The sequence below is a fragment of the Solenopsis invicta genome, chromosome 7 (genome assembly GCF_016802725.1).
Source record: "Solenopsis invicta isolate M01_SB chromosome 7, UNIL_Sinv_3.0, whole genome shotgun sequence".
Lineage (NCBI taxonomy): Eukaryota > Metazoa > Arthropoda > Insecta > Hymenoptera > Formicidae > Solenopsis > Solenopsis invicta.
In genome coordinates this window covers 2,114,881-2,139,754 of record NC_052670.1, presented here as the reverse complement: position 1 = coordinate 2,139,754, position 24,874 = coordinate 2,114,881, and the positions used below count along the sequence as shown (strand labels likewise).

Below are 24,874 nucleotides of genomic sequence, written 5' to 3'. Positions count from 1 at the left end.
ACATTTATATGTCAAATATATGTGAAAAGTTAAAATAATTATGCTTAAGTTCTCGAAAAAAAAAAAAAGAAAATGTAAAATAATATCGAATACTTAACTCTATCATATGAAAATAATAAACATTTTTTTTCAAGATGGACATATAATTTGCAAATGTGTAAAAAAATAAAATATTTTTTGTTACATAAATTCTCACATTTGTTGCATTCTTTTTCTTAAAAAGTAAGATATACAAAATTATATTTGGATATTTTAAAAAAAGTAGAAAATACGCCTTACTGAGAAATTATGCAGTAAGAACAAATGCAACTTTGACACACGGTGGATAATATAAGATACATATATAAGATATAATTAATATACGTTTATATGTAACATCACGCAAAATCAACTCCAGTGTCTAACAAATCGCGCAACATAAAAGATGCCTTTTTCGGAAGAATCCTAGAAACATAAGAAACTTGTTAGATCTTTATTTCACCTCCACGTATAAAAAATGGAGAAATAAGTGATAAAAATACCTGAGTACATGCCCGAGATAGAGCAAATATCCCGGCACGCTGAATTCTGTATAGTTTCGACGAACACCATCTAAAATTTGTCTAGCAGCTTCTGCGGCAGGCATTGTACCAAAGTAACTCGGTATTCTGCATAATATTTTATTCAGAAATCAAAATATATCACCATCGTATAACAATAGAAACGAAAAAGATGTGAAAAAAGAATTAAATGTTACTGATCACCTAAAACGTATATCTTTCGCAATTTCTGTCGCAACAATAAATGGATAAACGTGAACCAATGAAACATTGATGTTGCTATTTGCATGTCTTAATTCCATGTGCAAGGACTCTGCCAATCCCTGGACCGCAAATTGCGCGGTAGACAAGGGAACTCTGGTTCCACGGCCACTCGATCCATTGGACAGACCGGCGACGGAAGACAGAATTGTGATGTGACCTTTACCAATGCGTCGCATATTTGGTAAAACTGAATCCAACAACTATGAGAGATATGGATTATTATATTAAAATTTCTATGTTAGAAATATATGCTTACCCAAAAGTGACTGATGACCGACACTTCCATGGTGTCTCTTACTTCTGACGATTCTTGTATTAATGCACGTGGGCTAGGCAAGCCGCAACAATGAAAAAGCATGGTAATGTCTCCCAATTCATTCTTAATAAGATTCACAGTTCGAGTAACCTAATATAGACATATCAATGACACATGTATAGAGACTTTTATAGAAATTAGCTAGTTTTCAAGAAGTAATAAGTTACAAATAATGTTATCATTATTTTTTTAACAATTTAGTAATGACATTACATTTTTTTTATAACAATAATAAGGCCAGAGTTGCAAGTGTTGAAACAATCACTTTTAACAACCTGTTATTAAAAAAAAAATAAAAGTAATATGATTTGTAATGCATTATTTTCTTATTTTCTATTCTTGCAATTTTTAGAACAGGATAAAATGGAATGCAGATGTCCAAAGGATTTACATACCGCATCCTTATTTCTCACGTCGCACTGGTAGTTCCTGCAAACTCCATGTTGTTGCTGGGCACGTTGCACTGTGGCAGCGCAGGTTTCCATGTTAATGTCCACACAAGCGACCGAGACACCAAATTGGCATAGTTGTAGAGCTAGTTCCTTGCCTATCCCACGGCCAGCACCCACAACCTAAATCACGATGTGCATTTGTAATGCAAAATAGTTTACTCTGGCAAAAAAGATTGGAACAGTGACATGTACCATGGCTACTTCATAGTTGAGATTCTTCAACGGTGGCGGTCTAAACATCCTGTAGACGGCTGTCAGGATCGTGCAGCTCACTCCGATGAAAAGTGTCACGAGGTCCAGTGCCAGGATGCATAGCGAGTATATTCGCAGCAACATCTCCGGCGGCCGAATATATCTTAGCTTATCCTGCAAAGGAGATATTGCATAACACATGAAACACGTCTCCTTGCGCACATTTGATAAATCTCGCGATGGAAGAAAAAAAAATACATTTATTAGAAACTCGTATGACTTCTTATGTTGACAGTACACATCGCTATACGTACCATCTTCTCGAAATTATTTACCGCGAAAAATCATGAGCGCATGGGAATTTGAACGGGTCGAAAGAACCCGCGACGACGTAACAGATACCTTATATCGAGCGACGTTTGTGGACTTTGGCCGACACTTATCGGCTAGCCAGGTACGGTCAGTGGCATTGGCGTTATCTAAACTCCCAATTTTCAGTAAAGCCGACGGAATACCGGGTGCACAATATGTTCCTAATTGGAATGGCTAGATCAACATGAGACCGGCATAACCGATTGGACGCCTCGTCATGCATCCTCCATGTCTAATCGTCATCTATCTTGATCTATCTTCCGGACTCCTCGTAGCCCTCGCCCGGTTGCTGCGGCCCTCTAAAGAGGCTTCGGCAAAGTGCGTCTAATTATTCTACAATTATCATGCGGATCATCGCGCAGACACCCGTGATACCGATCTTCAGATCGCACGATTGTTTATCGACAACAGAAATAAAATAGAATTAAGCATCTTATCGAATATCACATCACTGATAATATCTAATTCGAGGAATATTGTTTTGCTCGGTATATCTGATTTTCTCGGTTGTTTATTATTCAAGAAAATATTTATCAAGTCTGTAGTCTTGTAGGTGCAGCCCTCTGATGTGATTTTTACAACGCACGACGTGGTCTTGCGTGCCAGCTGATGTTGAAACTGATCGAGATATCAATCTCGTTATATATATTATTATAAATTTTTTCTTATCACGCTACCGTATTGTTTTCGTTACAAATTTTCTGCAATTTCCTGTCTCAAGAAAAACCAGTAAAAAAAAAAAATAATACTCAAAGGGCTTAAAACCCGAACTCCATTGCGTATGTGCAAATGCGTGATAATAATTTTTCGTGATTTGAAGATATTCTTTGCTCTTTTTATTTAGAAAAATTCGAGATTTTTATTTCTTTTGGAGCTAAGATATTTTTCATAACTGTGCACTCTGTTGCATTATCTGAATTTAAAACGAGATGGAGGCATAATTAGATGTGGAGAAAAAAAGGAAAAATAACAACAGTAGAGAACAGCTGCGAAGAGCAACCTTTGCCAGTGCGAACGCCTTGGTCTGCGAGTAGTGGTGTAGTGAGTTTGAGTTATAGGTTAGGTTGTACCTGACTACGTAACGAGATAGAATTCTTGTGTTGCGGGCTGAAAGCCTGTGAAATTCGACAACCATGTGGTACGAAATTATTCCACCGATGCTGATAATAGGCTTGATACCAGTATTTCCTCAATGGGCAACATATTACATCAATCAATTCGTCCTCGGAAACGTAAGTACGCAGATTTGCGTGGTATAACCTCTCTGCGACAAACTTGCAATAAACTCGACGAATTAAAAATACTCTTTATTTCTAAGAAATTCTTTTCGTATGAAAAAATGCAACAATTCTTAGAAATGTATCTACTTTTTCGAGAGAAATCAGTAAAAATAGATAATATCCAAAAAGTTTGAAACCTGAAGCATTCAGTTGTAAATAAGATGGGAACAGTTTTCTCAAGCTACAAAAAGTCCTTACTTTTAGATAAATCAAAGTAAGAAAAAAATTATGATTCTGTCTTTCATTCTCATGAGATGTATTTAGTTCAATTTAGTTACATTCAATTCAAAAACTTTCAAGATCTAAATTATTGAATAATGTCTTATCAAATAAATATATTGTTACTAAATCCAAACTTACACATATATTATAAATTTTGACTTAAAACCAATTATAGAACTCACTAAAATTCAGACACTAAATTCAGAAATTTTATTGTGTTTCATAAAAGTAGTTTGCCAGTTCCAAGTGCTAACACTTAAATAATATAAATCTATGAAAAAACAGTTATGAAAAGTAATATACGATGCAAATTCCTTCTTTCCAGCCAATGCGTAGGGACATGAGAGATATATGGGATCGCCATATGTTTACAAGAGACTGTCGCATCGACGGAGCCCCTTGGAAAAATAGGGTACTTGTTAATATATTTATAAAATATAGTGATCCATATTCTTACTTTTATTCAAAAATATAAATATTAAATTTAAAGTACATTAAATTTGATGTATCTATAACTGAAAAATATTTGCATGAAATTTTGTGTACTTTTGACAATATTAAATATTTTTTAATGTATCTGCTTGAAATTTACTTCTTTTTTTAAATTCTGCTGTCAATTTTTAACAGTTTAACATAAGTCGTATGCTAAAAGTAATTTATCGATAAAAATAAATTGAGAATATAAGATATATAATGTTTTATGAATTTGAAAGCATGATTTCATATTTATGTTTAATCACTCTTTTTCATAGGGACTAGAGAATATTCCTGATGATTAAGGCTACAAATACAAGCACAAAATGGATATAATTGTAGTAATATGGTACATCGGGTGGAACAGACAAGTTATCATCTAATTATAACTTACATACAATATAACAAAGTGATATAAATTAATGAATTGTATATATAGTGCATAAAAGTACATTATACTATATTAAATTTATCTTACCCATTATTTCTAATGCTTCCTATTATGAAATTTTAATATCGACAAAATAATTTATTAATAAAAATGAATAGATAGGTCGTTCTTATGTTTAAGATCGTCTTAAATACAATTTTTAGATGTCAAACTACAATTACAGATCCATATTAATGCCCTAAGACTATACTTGACGATCTTGAGAAAGCTCTTAAGATCCTAAATATTAATCGCATTATAAAATAAATTAATTTTAGAATTGATTTGAGAGATTACAAAATCCTTTTGTAGAATAAAAATACGCACCAAAAAACACAGGATAGGACAGATTTTACGAAAAAAATCTAAAGAAAGAAAAGAAGAAGCCTGAGAATGGTCATGCCATTTGGATTTTAGCTGATACGATTTTTTAAGGACGCCATACGCCATCTCTACAACATGGACATACACTACGATGTCAATGTACAGGTTAGACCTCGGAAACATATCACCCGCGACTGTTGGCATACCTGACGAAAGGAACTCTGAGCCAGTCCGAGCGCGCATACACGAATATGTCAATCGTTAGCATAAACGCGCGACTCTTCGTTTTCGGCGCTCTCGAAACACTTCCGATACTCACACGCGTAGGAAACTCGAGATACGAGGCAACGGAGAAGATGCGAAACACGGTTGAACGCGACACGGTTTCGCTCTATGCATTCGTATCCGACACAAATCGACACGACACGATGCGACGGATGTTGGTACGAACGTCCGACTTCACTTCGCTTTCGACACTCCATGGCACTCTCGAAACACTCCCTCGCGTCAAAAACTCGTACGGAATGACAAGGATGCGAGTTGAAGTGCGCTACGACGCGCCGCGACCTTCCGCCGTTCTGCCTAACCGACCCACTGCTGCTATTGCGTACTAGTGCGTAGTGCGTAGCCGGCGTAGCGTCGTGACGTGTACTCACGTGACTGGCGCCTGCGTGCCGCTCTACCGCTGTTACGCAGTATAGCAGCAGTTGATCGGTTAGGTAGGACGGCGAAAGGTCGCGGCGCGTCGTGGCGCACTTCAACTCACATTCTCATCGTCCCGTACGAGTTTTTGACACCAGTGAGTGTTTCGAGAATGCCGTGGAGTGTCGACAATAAAGTAAATGTGGCGGACGTTCGCACCAACATTCGTCGTGTCGGGTACGATGCATGATGCGAAGTTGTGTCGCGTTCAATCGTGTTTCGCATCTTCTCCGTTGCCTCGTATCTCAAATTTCAGACGCGTGTGAGTACCGGGATTGTTTGGAGAGTGTCGAGAACGAAAGATTGCGCGTTCGTGCCAAGTGTGAACCAAGACTCATCGCCGTCCGTGAGGAGGATCTTGAATCTCGAATTTTCGAGAGCGCTACGGCCGAAACGGAGCTGGACGGAGTGACAAGCGGCGAACGGTGAGTCAATTCATTTGTATCTATTTCAGTATTCGCGTCTCGTTTTGATTATGCTCGCACAGATCGCGACAGGACGACCCAGTGAATCGCGCGAAAGCCGTTAGGATAAACAAATTTTGAAGTTCGTATACGCGGATTTTCTTCGCCAGGTGTGCCAACAGTCGCGGATGTCGTTCTTTCCGAGGTCTAACCTATGCATTGGCATCGTAGTGTATGCCCACGTTGTAGAGATGGCGCATGGCGTCTCGAAAAATCAACTAAATCGTGGAGATGACCATTCTCAAGCTTCTTTTCTTTTCGATTTTCTCGTAAAATCTATTTTACCCAAGTATTTTTTTGTGTGCACTTTTATTTTACAAAAGAATTTTGTGATCTGTTAAACCAATTTGAAAATTAATTTATTCTGTAATGCGATCGGTATTTATAGGAAAACGGATTATGAATACCGGCGATAAAATAAAATTACGTAGACTCCGAAAAAAATGCTAATTTTTTTATTTATGTACGCGAGATAATTTAATAAATTCAATATTTAAAACTATAATTAAAAAATCTATAAATTTAACGGTTTTTTTTATTGTTAATTTCCACCAAAATCTTAAACAATGGAAAAAATTCCAATTCGAATATGATTCATGAATAAAACTTTATCCTGACGAACAGGAACATTAGACGTAGTCATCTGTGCTTGAATAATTCAACGCGACTCGTAATAATTAATTCGAGCAGCAAAGCAAACTTGCTAAATTAATGAATTGTAAAATTACGCTCGTAAGGGGATGTAGGTCGGATTAGTTGCGCTTGCACGGATGTCTTTCGGTTGGAGAAACGGGAGAATCAGCAGAGTAACATTATCTTCATCCTGCGGAGTCTCCTTAGCTAAGCGTTTCGCGAATACATGTGCGCGGTATTGATAAGATAAGGGCGTAAATACCAAGTGGAAACTCCGTTCCCCGAAGTCTTAAGTGTAATATTTTCGGAAAATCAATAGTTAGCGGCACTAGCGGTAATGTAACTTAGTTACTTTATCAAGTTAACGTACGAGCAGTTCGAGCTTTAGATAAATAATGGGAGCCTGCCGCTCCCGCCGTATTTAGGACGTGTGCCCTGTGTCAAACACTTGACGGGTTTCAGCGAGATGTTTGAGAGATGCTGACGCGTAATTAATATTGACTCACGTCTGCGTATCCCGTTTACCATACTCTCAACCGTGATAAGGTTTATATATTCATACGTCTCTAGCACAATCGTTTGAATTCAATTATCCCTATTAATATGTTAAATCAATGTCATCCGTCTGGTAATATTTCATATATCTCGAGAGATTTCCTTTCGTAACAATTTTAACGTTTATATACAAAATTATTTATCTAAATGTTTTTTTTTCAATCGTATATATATATATATAAATCGAAAACGTAAAAAAAATTTTTTCTGTAGAAGATCAATTGCAGCCCTTCGAAATTTTATTGTGCTTCTGGATTTGAAGAGTTCTATGCTCACCTTCTCCATCATTATCACCAACATCGTACCACGACTTTTAAAGGAAGAGAAGGTCGAAATCCTTCAGCAATTTCTTTTGTGCCCAAAAAATCCACATCAATCATAGGCGCTCTTAGGTACTCGTGGTATAACTGTCACTTGAAGGAATTCATCTCTCAAGAAAACATTAAAGTTTCCATGACCTTCAAACCCGACCTCTGACCTTACAGAAATATTACCCAAGTTTTTTAAGTCTTCTGATCAAATGAGGGTGAAACCATGATAATCGCACATAAGCGAGTACACATAATAAAACGAAGAAAAGAGATACTTTTTAGCTAAATAACTTTGTACATGGGTGAACGTACAGTTTTCATAACTCGATTCTAAATAAAAAAGAAAGGAATAATCGAGGAAGTACAGAATGGTAATACATATCTCTCAACTTAGTTATGGAGAAGCGTTTAACGTTGGAGAGCATTAAACCTCTTGTTAAATTTTTGCGAACGAAAAATCGGAGCACAGATTCATCAAAGGAGCGCGCATTAAAAAACGGGAGAGTGCATCTGATGCGCTTCCCATGGAGACCAGTAAGTCACTCTCCCGAGAGTTACCTTCGGGATCTTATTTCCGTGGTTCGTAGTTTCTGAAAGGCATGGTTAAGAAATTTTGCTTCAAAGCGACATCCACGCAACGTGCTGAGTAAAAACTTTCCGACCCTCAAAATCGCATGAAAAAGTTGTGCGCGCCTTTCTTTTTTTTTCTTTTTTTTTTTTTTTGTTTTTGCTTCGGACACGCGACATCGCGCGAGGGACATTAGCATTATGAATGCGATATTACGCGTGTATATACGTATGCACGGGGCAATGCTTAAACGTAGGTTTTTGTACGGTAAATACGTGGGTGACGATGATACGTCTCCCGGTATCCGCTATTTGTGCAACAAGTGTGCCGAAGGAGGGGTTTCAGGAAAATACGTTACTCTTCGCACGATAAACTTTGACACTTGGGGCCCCTAGATTGACGTAGAATAATCGCTGTCACGGCCGAAGCTGCAAGTATTAATAAAGCAACAACTTCGATAGATTTCACAGTGCTCGTGAACGGGCACTTTTAAGTTCTGACATAAATAATTTCTTAGCTTGACTATTATATTATGTATAAAATAATTTTTGTACGTTATTGTTCATGTTATTTGTTATTTGATATATACCTTCCAAGAATTATTCATGAAATCGACGTTCGAAAATATGGTCAGTAACTTTTAAAAGCCATAGATGTTATGCATGTATACGGGATGGACTAAATAATGTGATTAAAAAAAAATAATTTACAATTGTACGTCTAATCTCTAAAATTAATATTCTCACATAATTTTTTGTAATTTTAAATCTAAACTATTTTAATAATACTTTATTTTTAATTTTAATTTATTTTATAAATTATTCAAGTAATTATCTATGATTAAATTATCCTATTTTATAAATTATTCAATAATTTTTATATTAATAATTCTTTTTTTTATTAATATAAAATCTATTCACCCCTAATCTCTAACTATAAAACTAATTATCTACAGCCTAATAATTTGCCTACTTCTATCCAATCTTATAACTATATATTTTCTATTATATTTTTTTAAATAATAATTAGAGGACTTTTAATTATTTTCACATCTAGGAAATACTTTACTTTTTATGAATAAGAGATTATAAAAGATATTAATAAGAGATAATTTGCCATTTGTCTTTAATTCAGATTCTATGTCTTTCCTTGTTAAAATAAAGTCATATATCATGCTTGAATAGCCCTCTTCTCTTCAAAGCTTCAACATTTTTCTTGACTAGCGTAACTGCTCGATTTAAATATTGTCGAGTTATTATGAAGTTTTGCAGGATAAAGTAAAAACAGATTTTCTCTTTCTATATTTCTTATGCATCTCCTAAATAATTTTTTTAAATAACTCTTAAAAGATTCTGCTAAAAAAAAATGATGTAACATTGCACTGGTGATTATTTAAGCATTGTATGACCTTGTTCCAAAGATAAAATCTGTGTTAAATTAAGATGATCAATTACTTATTAATAAAATAAATATTATATTTTTTAGGTGTTTACATTATTCTGTCTATTCCCTGTAGATACAACTAAAGTTTTCATATTTTCATGAATATTATTAATCGGCAAAATCGATGGAAATCTTTATAAATTAATCCATCGATAGAGAGAGAGAGAGAGAGAGAGAGAGAGAGAGAGGCAGAGGGGGGAGGGAAGAGAAAAGGTAAAAAAAGAAGTGAAAAAGAATAATATAGGATTATTTTATCAGAACTATTATTTATGTCATTGATCTGATACCTCCTGATGGCGATCGAGAGATACAAAAGACATTTGTCACGAAACATTGAAAAAAAGTTTGATAAAAGTTACTAAATGTTAATTGAAATATGAAACTTGATTAAAAATTTAATGGCCAAACATTGAATCGGCATTATTTTATTTCATGTTCGATATAATTACTAAATTTTTGATCAGTGTATCGTCGCCGGTTTTTGTGAAATTTAATGGATCTCGTCGCGCCGCGAAGAAAATCTTGGCGCAAGATCGACCGTCTGGAGATCTTTCCGGGATAACAGATTAAGAATTAATATCTCAAGAATAGCCGGTGCCGTGAGGAATATTACCTTAGATACGCGCGCACACGCGGAATGAAAATTCTCCGCTTGTCAGACTGCCAGAGAAAGAAATATCCGGCGGTAACGGAGGGAGGGCAACCTCCCGGTGCCGACAGGGAATTCTTATTTCCTTTTCTTCCCCTTGCTCCTCCTCCTCCACCTCCTCCTTTTCCTCCTTGCCCCGCCGCGTTTAGCTATCCGTTTTACCGCCGGTGTGTTCAATATACACCCAGAGTAGAGACGCACCTCCGAATTTCACCCTGCCGAAGGTGTGGAAGGATTAGGGCTTAGTGAGCCACGTGGCAAGCAGGGAAAAAAGTTCCAGATGTGCGTAACAGCGATGGTACTTCCTTGTTTCCTCCCTCTTTCCGAAAACGTATAAGATCAAATCTTCCAAATGAGTAAACATTGATAAGGAAATTGTTAGTGGCAACGGGATACGGACATCTTACTCTTTTTCTAAATCAGAAACGCAAATCGAAGGGAGTTATAATAATAATAATAATTTACTCTTCTCAGCGTAAAACTTGGTTTACATTAATTTCTACCATGGACTTACCCATCCGTCCTTTTAAATCTAGTACTACATCTATTCTATAATATGTATACATTTTTACATACATACATTTACATTTTTTTAAAAATACATTTACATCTGTACATTCTTCTTTAAGTTTCTCACTTTTATGTGCCTATTTTAATTAACATAGTCTTTTACCTCTATCGCACTTGCGGAATACTTATCCTTAAGTCGCTCATATTCGTCACTTTATCTCACCTCTTTTTTATACCTACCTAAATACTTCACCTACTTTTTTTAAATACCTCTGCCTCTCTCTCTTTCCTCTGCTTTAATTCCTTCTCTCTCTCTCTCTCTTCGAAAAGAAATTTATTATTTTAGGAAAATAGGATTGATACTTTTTTCTAAATTTTTTTCTAAAAAAATATTCGCGTTTATAGGCTGAACATGACACACTTTTTGCATTAAAATTGAATCGGTCCTCTTGCTATACGCAAATGTAATATTAAGAAAACATACAGTCAAGACATTTGCCTTGTAATATGTCTCCTTTCAACTCTGCATTTCCGCATAATTTCCAGTATGCAGTTTCATTTCCAGCCTCTTATTAACGTAGGGAAATTATTGATGGTATTTGGGTCGGCCGAATCGATCGGCGAAAAGTGATTAATACAAATTTGCAATTTACAGTTTATTAACGCGAGATGAAATTGACTGATTCGAAAAAAGCAACGTGATAATAATTTCGCAGATGTTTTTCCATCCGAGCACGAGTCGCGCCGCGCCGCCACTGGCAATATCCGCGCTATCGCGCGACCGATGGGGTATTTAATCAAGTAGCGAGATTGATATTAAACACGTACATACATGCAGGAGAGTAATATGTCGTAATACGGGGCGCGAGTTCGAGGAAGGTGCACTACGGCGCTCTGGTGCACCGTAAATAAATTACACGTCGCAATTACACAAAGGGCGTAGCGTCCTCGTATATCGACCTTCCTCGAACTCCTCGTTATTGGCTCGTAAAAGGAACCCCCTTCCTTCCCGAAAAACATTAAAGTCAGCAGGGAACGAGTAGTAAAGCCAACGTATCCCCCCTCAAAAGGATGTATTATTCATGCCTCTGTGCGAAGCCCTCCAAGGAAAGTCCCTGCGGAAGCGTTCCTATTTCGACTCGTCATACACCCAAGAAATATATGATCTCCTTTCGAACAAGTACCGGGAAAAAAATAATCGGGGTTGAAATAGCGTCACGATGATCGAATATCATCCGTGATCGATTGTCTTTAACAGAAAGTTCTGCTCATGTATTAATGTCAGGTGTTTTGATGGATGTAACCGATTTGTAAACAATCGACGTGTTTCCGCTAATAAACCTGCAAAAGCACAAGCGCGCAAACCGAACGGTACTATTAACCAGTTAATTACATTAACTGGTTACTTGTATTAATGTTAGTAATGTAAGGGTTTTGTGATGCGTAATGAATTCACGTAAACAATTGAAGTGGGTGCACTATGTTCTGAAAGGACGTAAACAGAATACTTATTGTATACATATAATGTAATAATGTCATTAACGCGGTGATACTTAATTATAATATTGAATATAACGATAAGCCACATTATTAAAGCATAAACTTTACCACTTGATCTCATTCGCCGAAAGTTTGCACTTTGCGAGAATCAAGATGATGATATTTAATATCAAAATATCTCCGAATATATTACGAATTTCAGCTTTTTGCACGATAGAAGAATCGACATCGTTAATTCTGTATAAGTACCAATTAGTGTCTGTATGATTTAGCTACACGGAAAGAAAAGATTAGGAGTACTGGTGGCTATAAATATGTACATGGTTCATTCAACCATATTGCATGCTTAATATAGCCACTACCTTATCGTATTAATATTGCAAGCATATGATTATGAGTAGTTCAACATTGTTAATGATAACACATGTGCTTACACTGAGAATATATTTTAATTTATAATATAAAATCAGCAATTATTCAGAGAACATGATGCAGTTATACCATCATACTCGTGCAATTTATCATATGCTTGATCTGACCATATATACTTAGGAATATTCGTATAGTTGCATTTTATATATCGACTGATTAAAAATGCTTTGATTATACAATAGGAGCTAAAAGTTAACGAAATTTAAAAACTGAAAAGGGCTTCCCTAAGCTTATTCTTTTCTTGCTTTTGTTGTTAATTCTAATTAACAACAAAAAATTTTGGTCGCAAATTTTGGCCCTTAAACTCGTTGCAAAGAAGAAAATGATGAAAAATTTTATTTATAATGATTTTTGCAATGAAAATTACTATAGTTTGCTGCAGTTTTATACAAATAACTTTTAAACAAGTAAGTGGATCTAAATAAATTTTTGCACGAATATTATTTATTAGAGATTTATTAATACATGTAAGAATATTAATTTAATTGGTAATGCTACACTTCCTCGTCAAATTTGTAAATATGTATAATATAATATTAATATATAAATAATATAAAATTAGTACAGCAAACCGCGAGTTTACACAAGAATCAAGAGTAAACAAAAAATGAAATAACTTTTAAACCAATAAATAAATTGTGCTCAAATTTTATACAGATGCTCAAATGTAATATTGGAATATTCTACGAAATTTTTATATTTTTGGTAATAATGTCTTGAGATGTGACCGAGGGGAAATTCACAGCCGGCATTGGTGTACAAAATTTCGGCAGTGGACTGCCGAAAAAAGTAAGCAGTGATCTATAATATTGACGGCATTGTCGTCAGTGGTTGGGGAGTGGTGAGCTCACTTCAGAGTCGGTTTTTCGATCATGGGGTTGAGCACAAAAATTTTTGAATACTTCGGGAAAGCTTTAGAATTCTTGTGCAGGCATTGGCGTATGATAATGGGCACGCGGTAGTGTTCATAATTTTAATATAGGATTGACGGCATTGTAGGCATTGACTAACAATAAGCATTGTCGGCAGTGTACAAAAATGTCGGCAGTGTTTTACAGCAATGCCAAAAATCGGCATTGGTGTACAAAATTTTGGGTTGTGAATTCCCCCTCGGATGTGACCCATACGTTCTTAATATATATTATATTTATTGAGATCATTATTATATACATAAAATATAGCTATTAATTATATTCTTATGATTATCAATCCCTTGTGATTTTTTTTCCGTGTATTAAAAAATCCGTTATTTTTTTTATATACGTTTGTACACGTATTTCGTACGTCGAAGTACATCCGCATTTACATGCATCAGTCGTTTCCTCCACAATCATTATTAATGTCATAATAAAGTATGATGACTTACGGTAACAACGGTAACACTATGGCTCTCGACAACAACACGCGATGGCTCATAGGGGAAGGCTGCAGCTGCTGTAAATCCTGCTTTCGGCTGTACTTTATAAATCATGAAAGACCATACCTGAGTAAAATTGGCAGGAGAGTCGCGATACGCGACATTAATCTTGGATCGCAATAAGCGACGTCGCGACGCACTTTTCGGCGTCGATTTTGTTGCCTCTTTTTTTTCTCTTCGTCAAAAATCCAGATTTTTCTGAATCTCGGGGGAACACCGGAGCGTCTCGATCGCCGTTACGAATTTCTCTCGAAAATGGAACTTATCGATTCCGCGATGCGTTTATCCGCCTACCCGAATCAACGGCGGCATCGACATCTCTCTAATCGCAAGCGCGTCCCTTTGAAAAATCTATAAACAGCATCAAGTTTTCATTATCAATCGAGAACGATTCCCGAGCGGGTACTTTTATTATTCCGGACTCCTTTAAATTCTTTAAATTCGACCTCTTTCGCGTTATCGGCGGTACTTTCGGCGAAGTGAAAATCGCGTCGATGTAAAAACCGCCTCGATATCGCAATATTATTAGCGCTTCTCGTCAGCGGCCGCGCGCACATCTGCACGTTCTCTTTTGAGACGGTTACTTTACCGCCCGTTTGGAGGATTAATTACATGTCGCTTCGCCTCCGCGAAAGCTATTCCGCCGGTGCTGGGGTAGCCTCATTGCCAATTCCAATTCGAGAAAATCGTGAAAGTCCGGTATGCCCACGGTACACACTGTAGCAAAGTTGCTTCCGACTCGCTTCCTCGGACTTACCGCGACGGGCGGCGGCGATCCTTTGCGTCCGTCGTTACTTTCCAACGCAAACGAAACGCCTATCCCACCGGTCACTTTTAGCGTCGGCGATGTAATCCGCACGAGTGGTAGAATTAAATGAAACGGCAGCGAAAGAATTAAATTTAATAATATACATTGTCCGACCGCCTGACGCTCGTGAAAGGCCGTATCCCGTGGCCGTCGTCGCGTTTTGCCACACACGAGAACGCGGAAATAGTTGGACGTTTGTTTGAAGTTTATTCAAAAGGTAATTCATTTCAACTGTTTTTTTTTTTCCATATATATATCCGCGGGTGATCGCTTTTTGTTTCTAGCAGCGTCATAAATCAACGCGCGATACGGTGAAAACGTTAAATAAAAAGCCGTCTCTTGCATTCTGAGCTCTGTTGGAAATGCAATAATGTCTGACGGATTATAACGGTGGATAGTGAAGAGAACAACCGAAACGGTGAAAGCTCTATGTTATAACTATAAAAAGCATTTTGCAGCATAATGCATAGATACGGTTTATTAACGTTAAAGCACATATACGGTTCGTAATTAATTTATAAATATTTCGCTCTTTCAAAATAGTAGTTAAAAAATAATTAATTATCGGGAAGCAATAATTACATTTTATTGTGTTTCATACATTCTTTTATTTTCACATATTTCTCTTTCCGCTGTGCGCCATGTAAATGGCGTACATAATTTATATTCATGCAATAAAGTACGATTGAAATTTACAGTTAAGCGACATTTTTCAATCGTGCGGATGAAGATTGATTCGTTCGCTTTTTTCACATAAAGGTCCTCGGTATTGAATTCGCACGAAAACGCCTTAAAAATCCCCCCGAAATATTTTCTTGTACATTTATAGACAGTGAAGAGACCACTCGGGCCGCAAGAAGCGAATGGAACACTCTGCACCTAACATCTCGTTGTTAAAACCGCATGGGAAAACAATCGAGGTTAACGACGGAATGATTGCTCTTAAAATAAGTAACAATTTTTGCCTAACGAGGCAAAACAAGCGGATAATTTATCCCGAGTTTATTTGCCCCGCTGGGACCCCAAGTCCGAGCGCGTTTCTCTTTCTGTTTCTCTCTCACTCTATCTTTCTCTTTCTTTTTTATAAGCTAACTTTCAATTTGCGGGTACGAAAGCGAGCACTGTGAATCTACATTCGCAAGGTGGCGGTGCCATCTTTGAAATCCATTTTCACGGATAAATGAAAACTTGCTGAACTTACATCTCGCGCCACTTTGCATACATCTGAAAAGTTTCGTGGAAAATTAAAATTTTCCCGCTACCTCGGCTTCCGCCACGAAATTTCAATTGGCTTGTCAGAAACGCGAGTCCCGGCACCTGGACTTTAATTAATGCGGCAAATCAAGATCGCAGATAGATCCCTTTAGATAGATTTAAAATTGTCATACCGTTAGGTGATGTATAAGCGTATTATTATCCGTTATGAATTTCGCAGAAAGATTTATGAAAACATTTCCTAAATTAATTGCTACATTAAATCGCGTACGACAGATATTATCGCCGTGTAAATGAATCACGCTCTGTCATTAATTATACAATAATTTGACGGTTTTCATAAGTAGCGATCGCGGGGAGCGAAATAAAACGCGAGCTATTAAAATTCTTTTGGAAATCGCTTACATTTGTCTGACGTGAATTTCCTCAGTTTCGATTTCTCTGTCAATCTTTAAGTAGCAACAGTTACGAGAGATATAACAGAACTCCGCTTCTTTTCAACGTCGGAGGTTCTTCCTACTTCACATTTATTTTTATTGTTACCGATGTATATATATTTATGGAACACCTTGCGCACATCATACCACCTTTTTCTCGGAAACAAAATAAACAAAAAGCTGAAAAATATAAATCCGCTCCTCGGTTTTATGAACACTTCCGCTTCGAATTTCGTTTATTGCAAACCGTTGTTGGCTGTCAACAAAGCGCCAACAACGGGCCCGTATTGCATTCGCAAAATCCATTCGTAAACATATCTCATTCGATATGCGTGCGCGTCAAAATGAGACTTGTGGATTGGACAGGCACGAATTTAGAAACATTTTTTTTTTTACGCGGATTTTTATTATTTTAGGATTCGGAGATTTAATCACCCGATTCGGGATATGTATAAAAATGCATAATGATAATATCTAAATCGATTTTTTTCTCTATGTCACCTATTTGCAATGTCAATTTGAATTTAATGTTTTTATTATTCAAATATATATATATCTAATTAGGTTGTACTAATGTTTGCTCGCTACTATTTTCCTTTTATTCAAGCACTTATACAAGCTAGAATTTAATTGCATTATTTTAAATAAATCTTAAAAAAACCTTAATATCTTAATAGATATATCTTAATAATAATGATATCAGAATTTTTAAAGAAAACTAGTTTTCGGTTGCGATTTGAAGAGATTAACTTTTGTACACTGAGAGAAAGGTTCAAACTTCAAAATTTATTTGTGGGTTATAAATTTATTTCACTAAAATCTTTATTTAAAAAAATAAATAATATAAAATTTTATCGTAGCAAATAAATCAATTTTTAAGAAAAATGAGAGAGATATGTTTTCAAGGAATATATATATTTCGCCATTGCAATCAAATTTTTTATAGCCAATAAATATCGAAGGGAATGACACAAGTAACATTTGCTTCTAAATACTTTAGTATTTTTCTCAGTAGAAGATAACATAATTATCAGTTTATAATTAATACGAAATGAATTAATCACTATAATGAACATTATAACACAATGGATATTGCACAATATTTATTTTAGTGAATGATTTATTTAGTGTAATGATTTATTACACTAACATAATATATACATATATTTTTTTTATTTAGAAGCAAATATTATACATATAAGAAATTTGTTTCTTCATATACCTAATCAAGTTATGTCTGTTTAAGATTATCAAATTCTTTAAAAAAAAATTTATACTTTTGCTTATATATGAGTACTTGATTACTGATTTGATACTAATTTTTTTCTATGTACATACCTATATGTATATACTGAAAAAAAAGGTTGTTAACTTGACTTTTTTCAACTTGATTGAATTTACTCAGTACAAGTATTTGTGTATTTAAGTTAAACATATATGTAGTTAAATTAAATATATAAATGCTGAAACTAAAATTCAAATATTTTATGTACTTAACAATAAGTCAAATACATGGATATAATACTTAAACTGATATTTAATCGAGCTAAAAAATGTAGTCAAATTAGCAACTTTTTTCTCAAAAAAAAAAATATATATATATATAATGTATGTTTGTATGTATGTATACGTTCTCTTCTGAACACTTTAAATAAATCTCAGAAGTAACAAATATTTATCTGTTTTTTTATTTAGGATCATTTGGGGGGGTATCTTGGCAGAGATAAAACTTCATTACGTCTTAAGCGCGAGCCGGCGCGAGGTATCGTCGTGTAACGATCAATTTCGTAACAAAAGCGCGTAGAAACCAGCGTCGCTTCGGGTTCTCGGGGGAGGGAAAGGGATCCTTTTCCCCTCTTCTCAAAGCGACGAATGACCGCTTTGAGAAACACTGGTACGAACGACGCCACATAGTCCTGCTGCTGCCCCAAGTTATCATGCGACTCCTCCCTCGTGCCGGCAGCCCTTAAAATGTGGAAGCCCCAACGCCGGTGGTGCGTTATAGGCTCGTGGGGACGCGCGTGTAGGCCATCGCCAGCCGTCCGTGACGCTCGAGTCCGATCCGAGGGTGAAGAACGACAGGCGCGCGGTGAGCCGCACAGTCGAGCGTGAGACACGGTCGGAGCGAGCCGCGCGCTTTCGCTCTCTCTCTCTCTCTTATTCGCTTCTGCACCTGCACCGCGAGCGCGCGCCTTTCGCCGATCGCGTCTGTCGAAAAATCCTTCGTCGCGCAAAGGTGAGCGAGTAGCGTTCGTCGTCGATAGAAATCGCGAATTCAGCCTTGCCCGGCGCCAGTCGCGAGACTGCCGCCTCGTCCTGCCGCGAGCTGCCGATGCCGGCAGATTTTCCAAGAAAATCGCGAGGAGAAAAAGCAGTACCGTAAAGCCGTTCTCTCGTTCGGCGAAGCCGCCGCCGATCGAGGGAGTCGCGCGATCCCACCAGCGGCGCTCGCAGTCATCGCAGTTGCGCGCGAGACGCCGTCGAGGTGACTTCGTACGTTCGTGCGTTCGAGATTACGCTCCCGGCATCGACGGGCATCTGGCTGCGGGAAATCTTTTGATGTAACCATTTGACCGCTCGTCAGTTCGGGGGATTGTAACGTTACGACGCGGGACGGTGTGACGGCCCGGCTGAATTAACCTCTCCGGGATTGTCGTGTTGTTGTGAACATACGTGTTACGGCTGGGTATGTTCGTACCTTTGATGTGATACCTTTTCTTTTCTTCGTTCCCGAGATTATTGTTTCGTGTACGTCGCCGCCGCTGGCCGAGGGGGGTGCTGACTTCGCGATCCTTCGCGATCCTTTGCGACGTTTAGCTTGAGACGCAGTAAGACGCGAGAAATTGCCGTCGTACGGCGTACGGCAGATGGATGGACTGACTCTCTCTCTCTCTCTCTCTCTCTCTCTCTCTCTCTCTCTCTCTCTCTCTCTCTCTCTCTCTCCATTTTGAAGTTCGATGCGGCCGATTCGTTCGAAGGTTCATCCAACCCGACGAAATCCCAGGCTCGACACAATGAATAGGGAACAGAGGGAACGAGAGGTAGCCCGGTACGCCGAACAAGAAACGTCTCATATGTTTTTCTTATTGTTCTCGATTTCCCGTTCCCGTCATTGCGACCCTCGGAGATCGGCGTTGCCAAGTTGACGAATTTTTTTCCAATTTTAGATTTTGTCGATGGGAAGATGAAAAAGGACTATCTTGATGGTTTCCTCCCCTAGAAATTTCCCGTAAGCTTCAATCTTCTTGAAAGATTCCCCATGATAATAACGAAAATCCATACTCCCAAAATCCCTAACTTGGCAACTCTGTCAGAGATTGCAGAAATTCTCGGGGCGCTGTTGTTTTCCGTTCTCTTCAATCCTACTTGTCTCTCTCTTTCTTCAACGAATCGATCTTATCGATCGACAGTCGGGATCGAGAAGTCGAGGTGTCTCGATAATTCGTCCTGGCAATAAACTTGGCGTTTTTCTTATTTTTATTCTTCCTTTCTCGCCAATGTTGGAATGCGCATCGCACAAGGATCTCGCAATTTCTGTTTTCTAGAGTTAACTCGCGTGAGTGATCGATACGCGATTACCGACCTGGACCGACGCCAAAATCGCCAATTCATATCCGCGGGCGAGCGCGTCGATTTCTAATCGCGAACTTTCGACTCGCCGCGTCCGCGTCCGTCGGCCGGGAATTCGACCGTCTGAAATTCGCGTCGGACTCGCTCGATTACGAAATTTCGCGGGAACTCGATCTCTCCGACCACGCCAACTTTCCGGCTAACTCCGCTCCGAGAATTACAAAGACGAAGCCGGGATTTTTCAATTGCCTTTCGGACTCGAAAACTCCGATAAACTTAATTTTCTCAACTCTTTTCTTTCAAATACCGCTTTCGTCTTATCAAGGTCGGAAACGTGAGAAAAAAAGAGAGAGAATATTTAGCTAAAAACTACTTCGATAGGCACATTGTGCGAATTATTGCATTATAATGGTATCATGAATTGGCGAAAATTTGCAACAGTTGCGCTAAAATGATACGTCATCTAAGATGATGACGCAGGAATTTCATCAAAATAAAATTTCTAAATAATTGTCAAATTAGACAAATCTAAGTTTGATGTATAAATATTTTTACAGTTATTTTAAAAACTGTTTGATTATTTAAAATATTGTGCTGAATATGTAGTATTTTATCCTGCAATATTTTTACATTATAATTTAGGATTAATTATGCATTTTTGTAAATAAATACACGAATTAAATTTTTAAACGTTTATGCATAATACAGCTGAAATATTTTTTTCAATTATTAAACAATTTCTTTCTAAATTTAATTTTGCGTTTGTACCATTAAGATGAATCGACATATCGTCTTATTTTTGCTGAAATACTATTTTGAAATTATATAAACAGTCTTTTATCATTATTTTATAAAAGGCCAATACTTTTACATATGTTTTTGTAAATATACCTACATAATTACAAATTATAATTTTTATGCAAGATTTTGTCATAATTTAATAAACGTCCTATCGGAGTTTGTTGCGTATGGCAATATTATTAGAAAAACGAACGTGCGTACGACAAACATTCTTTTCGTCAAAAGATTCTTCGTACAATTCGCAGTAAGATCGAAATTAAAATCACTCAAAAAAAAAAAAAAATGTTTTGCTGATGTAGGTAGATTTCTAGGTGTCACAACAGAAACTTCTTGCTATTTTTCGTATTTGCTAAAATATTGTTTGTCACATATAAAATTTATAGCAGCGACATTTAACACAGTACCTTCTAGAAAATTTTCTCATTGCCAATTATACTTTATTTTCAATAATAGTAATTATTAAAAATAAATTTTATAACATGTATGATTGGCATTAACATGAATATGTGCCACAGAAGAATTTTCTTCCTAAATTTCACAAACAGTTTAGACATAAATTTTGTCTCTGTCATTTAAATTGGTTAAGTAATTAAACATATGCGATACCACAATATTTGCTAGTCGTCTACCTTGGTTGATTTTTTGCACTCAAAAAATTGGCTGTACTCGCAAGACTATTTTTTTTTGAGTGATTCACAGAATATCGACCAGGAGGGTAGAATAATTTCGTGAAAGGAGCGCGCTCCGCCGGTTGAAAAACACTGGTCGCGCGATAGGGGGAATGTCCTTTTTCTACTACGCAGTGCGTCTGCTCTTGAACAGGCTAAGGAAGAGGGAACTCGGCCGGAGGGAGCGAGCGTATATACATATACCTATATAGATATACATACATACATATACATATACATTTATATATACAGGACGATTCACCGTTCGGCGACTTGGTGGAAGCAGTGACGCAATCACTCGCTCCTGATCGCGGAGAGGAAGGAAAAGTCCGCGATGACGGTGTAGACTAGAAACGACGCGGTTTCCAAGCAAGTCGACAGCTTCACCTTGCTAACTTCGCCTCGTCTCGCCCTCCTGCCACCCGCCCGCACCCGTACCCGACTACGCGCGTGTGCACGACGCGATATCGCGAGCTGACGCGTCCCGATACGATGGTGTGCGTGAGAACGCGCGCGCGGATCGGCGACAGCCTGTAGCTCCGTCCGCGAGCAAGCCGGTGGTGATATATTCGTGCGCACGGGAGAAGAAACCGGTGGAGAAAGAGGAAGGGAAGATCCCATTTTCTGGACCGATCGCACGCCCGGACCAACCGACCAACCAACTGACCGACCAACTGACCGACCGACCGACCGACCGACCGACCGACTGACAATGCGGCCCTTCGGAAAGTCGTCGAAGCGATGGGCCATCAGCAGCATGGGTAAGTACGAAAAGAAATATCAGCGTTATTACCGAAAACAGCCTTTCCGGGCTGCGTCACTGCCATTTTTCGAAATAAATTTCACATTTCGAACAGATTGACCGGCTAAAAGTTACTGCAGGAACTTTATTTCGTCCAATGTAACGGTAGCGTTGCTGAATTACGAGCGCGTTTTGTGAAGCGCTAGCCTTGGAAGCGTTTTCAATTCATGTATATGAAGGGTTTCGTACAAAAACCAAAGTCCAAAAAGTTGAATTTTTAGGAAACAAAAAACTTTTTATCTTCAAACGTTCCATATAAATATGGTAATTTTTTCCGGATATATAATAAGTTGCAAGTTTTAATTAGTATCTTGAAAACCATTTAAAAGAAAAAATAAATAAATAAAAGATATCTGCTTTCATTTAGTTTTATATTTATTATCTATTTATTCTATAATATTTTAATTAACATTTTTTATAACCTTAATAATGATAAATGAAGAAGAAAATATTATTTAAAATATGAATATAATTTTTATATATATTTATATTATTTATACAATATTTTACAATATTTTTTTTCTTGTCCTTTTATATTTTTCTGTACATAAATATGATAATTTTGCTCAGAATATGTAATAGATATAAAATTAAAGTTGTAAGGTTTAATTAATGTTTTGAGGACTCATTTAGAAGGAGGAAAAAAACATTTGATCTTGTTTGGTTCTTATGGGAATTTTATATTTATTACCTATTGATTTTTACAATATTTTACATTTACATTTTTATAACCTTAATAATGACTAGTGAAGAAGAAAATATATAAAATATACAGCAATAATTTTTATATTTATATAATTTTTTATATTTTTTTTATTCTTTTTTATTTCTCTTTGTATAAATACAGTAATTTTTCTCTGGACATGTAAATATATGAACAGAAAATTTAAATTTTAAGATTTATTGTTTGAGAAATCTATTTATAAAAAATTGAATAATAATTTTTAGACTTGTTTGGAATTCTTGCTGAAAATGTTACATTGTAATGTTTATTTATGTTTATATTTAGTGTTTTTTTGTTTGATTGTCGAAACAAAGTTATTCATAATATTATGCTATTGGTAGAATGATTTAATGCCATATTTCTAATTTCAAAAACAATAAACTTGTTAAATTTTTGTAAAAAGACCTGCACACATGTATATTACTATAAAGCCCTTCATTATTAATATTATTATTAATAAAATAAATTAAGAGATGATAAATAATAAATATGGATTCGCGATCGAGACATACATTTAATTTAAAAATTTAAAAAACATTTATAGTAAATAATCTAATTTAACAATGTAACATGAGAAAGGAGTTAATTTTATCTCATTTTTTTTTATCCGGTTGAATCACATTTTATAAGAATGTTTCTTGAATGAGAAACTTTTAAAAATTTATAACCAAAGAACTTGATTGGAAACATAGCCAAACCGATTTGTATCACTCATGAATACATAATAATGAATAATAGTACTTATACATCTGTAAATCTGCTTTGCAGACGTATGTCATAAATGATAAGCAAGCGATTATACATACGTATACGTGTATAGTATACGCATAATTTGGAAAGCGACGAGCAATTCGATTTGCCTTCAGAAACTGTACGTCGCATAACGATCTACAATAATGAATAAATGAATGTTAATTGCAAGGAAACTTATAATTTATTTATACATTGGCTCGCATAAAGCGTTTAAAAATTTCGCCGCGTAAAGTAGAATTTATATTCATATTCCCATATTTTACGTTGCACGCATTCTCGCGAGACTGACATTTAAGATTAGACGGACGGACGGACGGATGGACATTGTTCATTGCACGGGTACTTAATTCAGAAAGAGAGAGAGAGAGAGAGAGAGACGCGTTTCTTAAAAAGCGAATTGACGGTAAGAAGGAAGCATGCGTCTCCGTATAAGAGAAATGGCGCGTACAACGTGTACGAGTCGCGTGTGATTAAATGGAAACCCGGGATCGCTGTCTTCCACGTTGATAAATCGCGTCTTCGGAATGAGAGCGACGGAAACTCAAAAAGATGCTCTAAGACTGCCGCGGACCATCTCCGGGGAGCGATCGATGCGCGCGAGGACAATAAATGATACAATGGAAAGGGGCGGTACGATAACCGGAAAATTGATTTTTTCGAATTGTCGAGGTAAAACTCGATAAAGTCGAGGGTAATACTCTTTTTTTTTTCCCCATCCCTAACTCATCTTCCGTCTCTTCGGGTAACATTCTTCCGGCAATACCTCAGCTCTGCGTGCGCCACTTCCGTGCGGAATTTTTCAGCGACTTACTCCACGGACGTTTCATTAATAAGGAAAAATTGAGCATCGCGGAGATTCCCCCTCCCCCCCCCCTTCTCTCCTCCTCCCTCGCGCGTCGTTACGAATCGCAAGAGGCAGCGATATCGAGGGAGATAATTTCAACAAATGGATCTCGTGCGACGTCAGTTTAATGACACTCTTCCGTTAATAATTTCGTTGCGGAAACGCGATTTTCGCTTCCCCGCACTGCGGATGATAAACACATT

At 36.8% G+C, this 24,874-nt stretch overlaps 3 protein-coding genes across 6 annotated transcripts in view; 2 read left to right on the top strand and 1 right to left on the bottom strand.

Annotated features, from left to right (window-relative positions):
• Positions 1-131: 131 nt before the first annotated feature.
• On the bottom strand, positions 132-2,542 carry LOC105200084 (17-beta-hydroxysteroid dehydrogenase 13). 3 transcript variants are annotated; one of them, XM_011167462.3, is made up of 7 exons: positions 2,078-2,451; positions 1,764-1,937; positions 1,515-1,691; positions 1,060-1,209; positions 744-1,003; positions 522-647; positions 132-444 (listed from the first exon to the last, which is right to left on the bottom strand). In XM_011167462.3, exons 1-7 carry the CDS (start codon positions 2,078-2,080, stop codon positions 378-380), a joined length of 957 nt encoding a protein of 318 aa, XP_011165764.1. In that variant the 5' UTR covers positions 2,081-2,451; the 3' UTR covers positions 132-377. The 3 variants fall into 3 exon arrangements, with proteins under 3 accessions (XP_011165764.1, XP_011165772.1, XP_039307707.1); XM_011167470.3 differs by having other exon boundaries at positions 378-444; positions 2,166-2,542; XM_039451773.1 differs by lacking the exon at positions 2,078-2,451 and adding an exon at positions 2,022-2,039 and having other exon boundaries at positions 378-444.
• A 270-nt stretch (positions 2,543-2,812) lies between these two features.
• LOC113002981 lies at positions 2,813-4,583 on the top strand. The gene is made up of 3 exons (XM_026130346.2): positions 2,813-3,367; positions 3,963-4,049; positions 4,390-4,583. The coding sequence occupies exons 1-3, from the start codon at positions 3,269-3,271 to the stop codon at positions 4,414-4,416; spliced, it is 213 nt and encodes a 70-aa protein (XP_025986131.1). The 5' UTR covers positions 2,813-3,268; the 3' UTR covers positions 4,417-4,583.
• A 14,028-nt stretch (positions 4,584-18,611) lies between these two features.
• LOC105195064 (leucine-rich repeat transmembrane protein FLRT3) overlaps positions 18,612-24,874 on the top strand; it is a 102,738-nt gene continuing 96,475 nt past the window's right edge. Inside the window, exons 1-2 of one of the 2 annotated variants that reach the window (XM_026130303.2) lie at positions 18,612-18,745; positions 21,801-22,309. In XM_026130303.2, the coding sequence (XP_025986088.2) occupies positions 22,261-22,309 (49 nt within the window). In that variant the 5' untranslated portion in view covers positions 18,612-18,745; positions 21,801-22,260. The other variant, XM_026130304.2, reaches the window with a different exon arrangement.

Bases quoted from the DNA above. Each gene is read 5' to 3' on its own strand.
- LOC105200084 (XM_011167462.3), bottom strand. The intron at 1,004-1,059 runs GTAAGCATATAT...TATCTCTCATAG, and splicing joins CGGTCATCAGTCACTTTTGG to TTGTTGGATTCAGTTTTACC. The intron at 445-521 runs GTATTTTTATCA...TTATGTTTCTAG, and splicing joins TATCTCGGGCATGTACTCAG to GATTCTTCCGAAAAAGGCAT.
- LOC113002981 (XM_026130346.2), top strand. From the start codon at position 3,269: ATGTGGTACGAAATTATTCCACCGATGCTGATAATAGGCTTGATACCA. The intron at 3,368-3,962 runs GTAAGTACGCAG...CCTTCTTTCCAG, and splicing joins ATCAATTCGTCCTCGGAAAC to CCAATGCGTAGGGACATGAG. The intron at 4,050-4,389 runs GTACTTGTTAAT...TCTTTTTCATAG, and splicing joins GAGCCCCTTGGAAAAATAGG to GGACTAGAGAATATTCCTGA.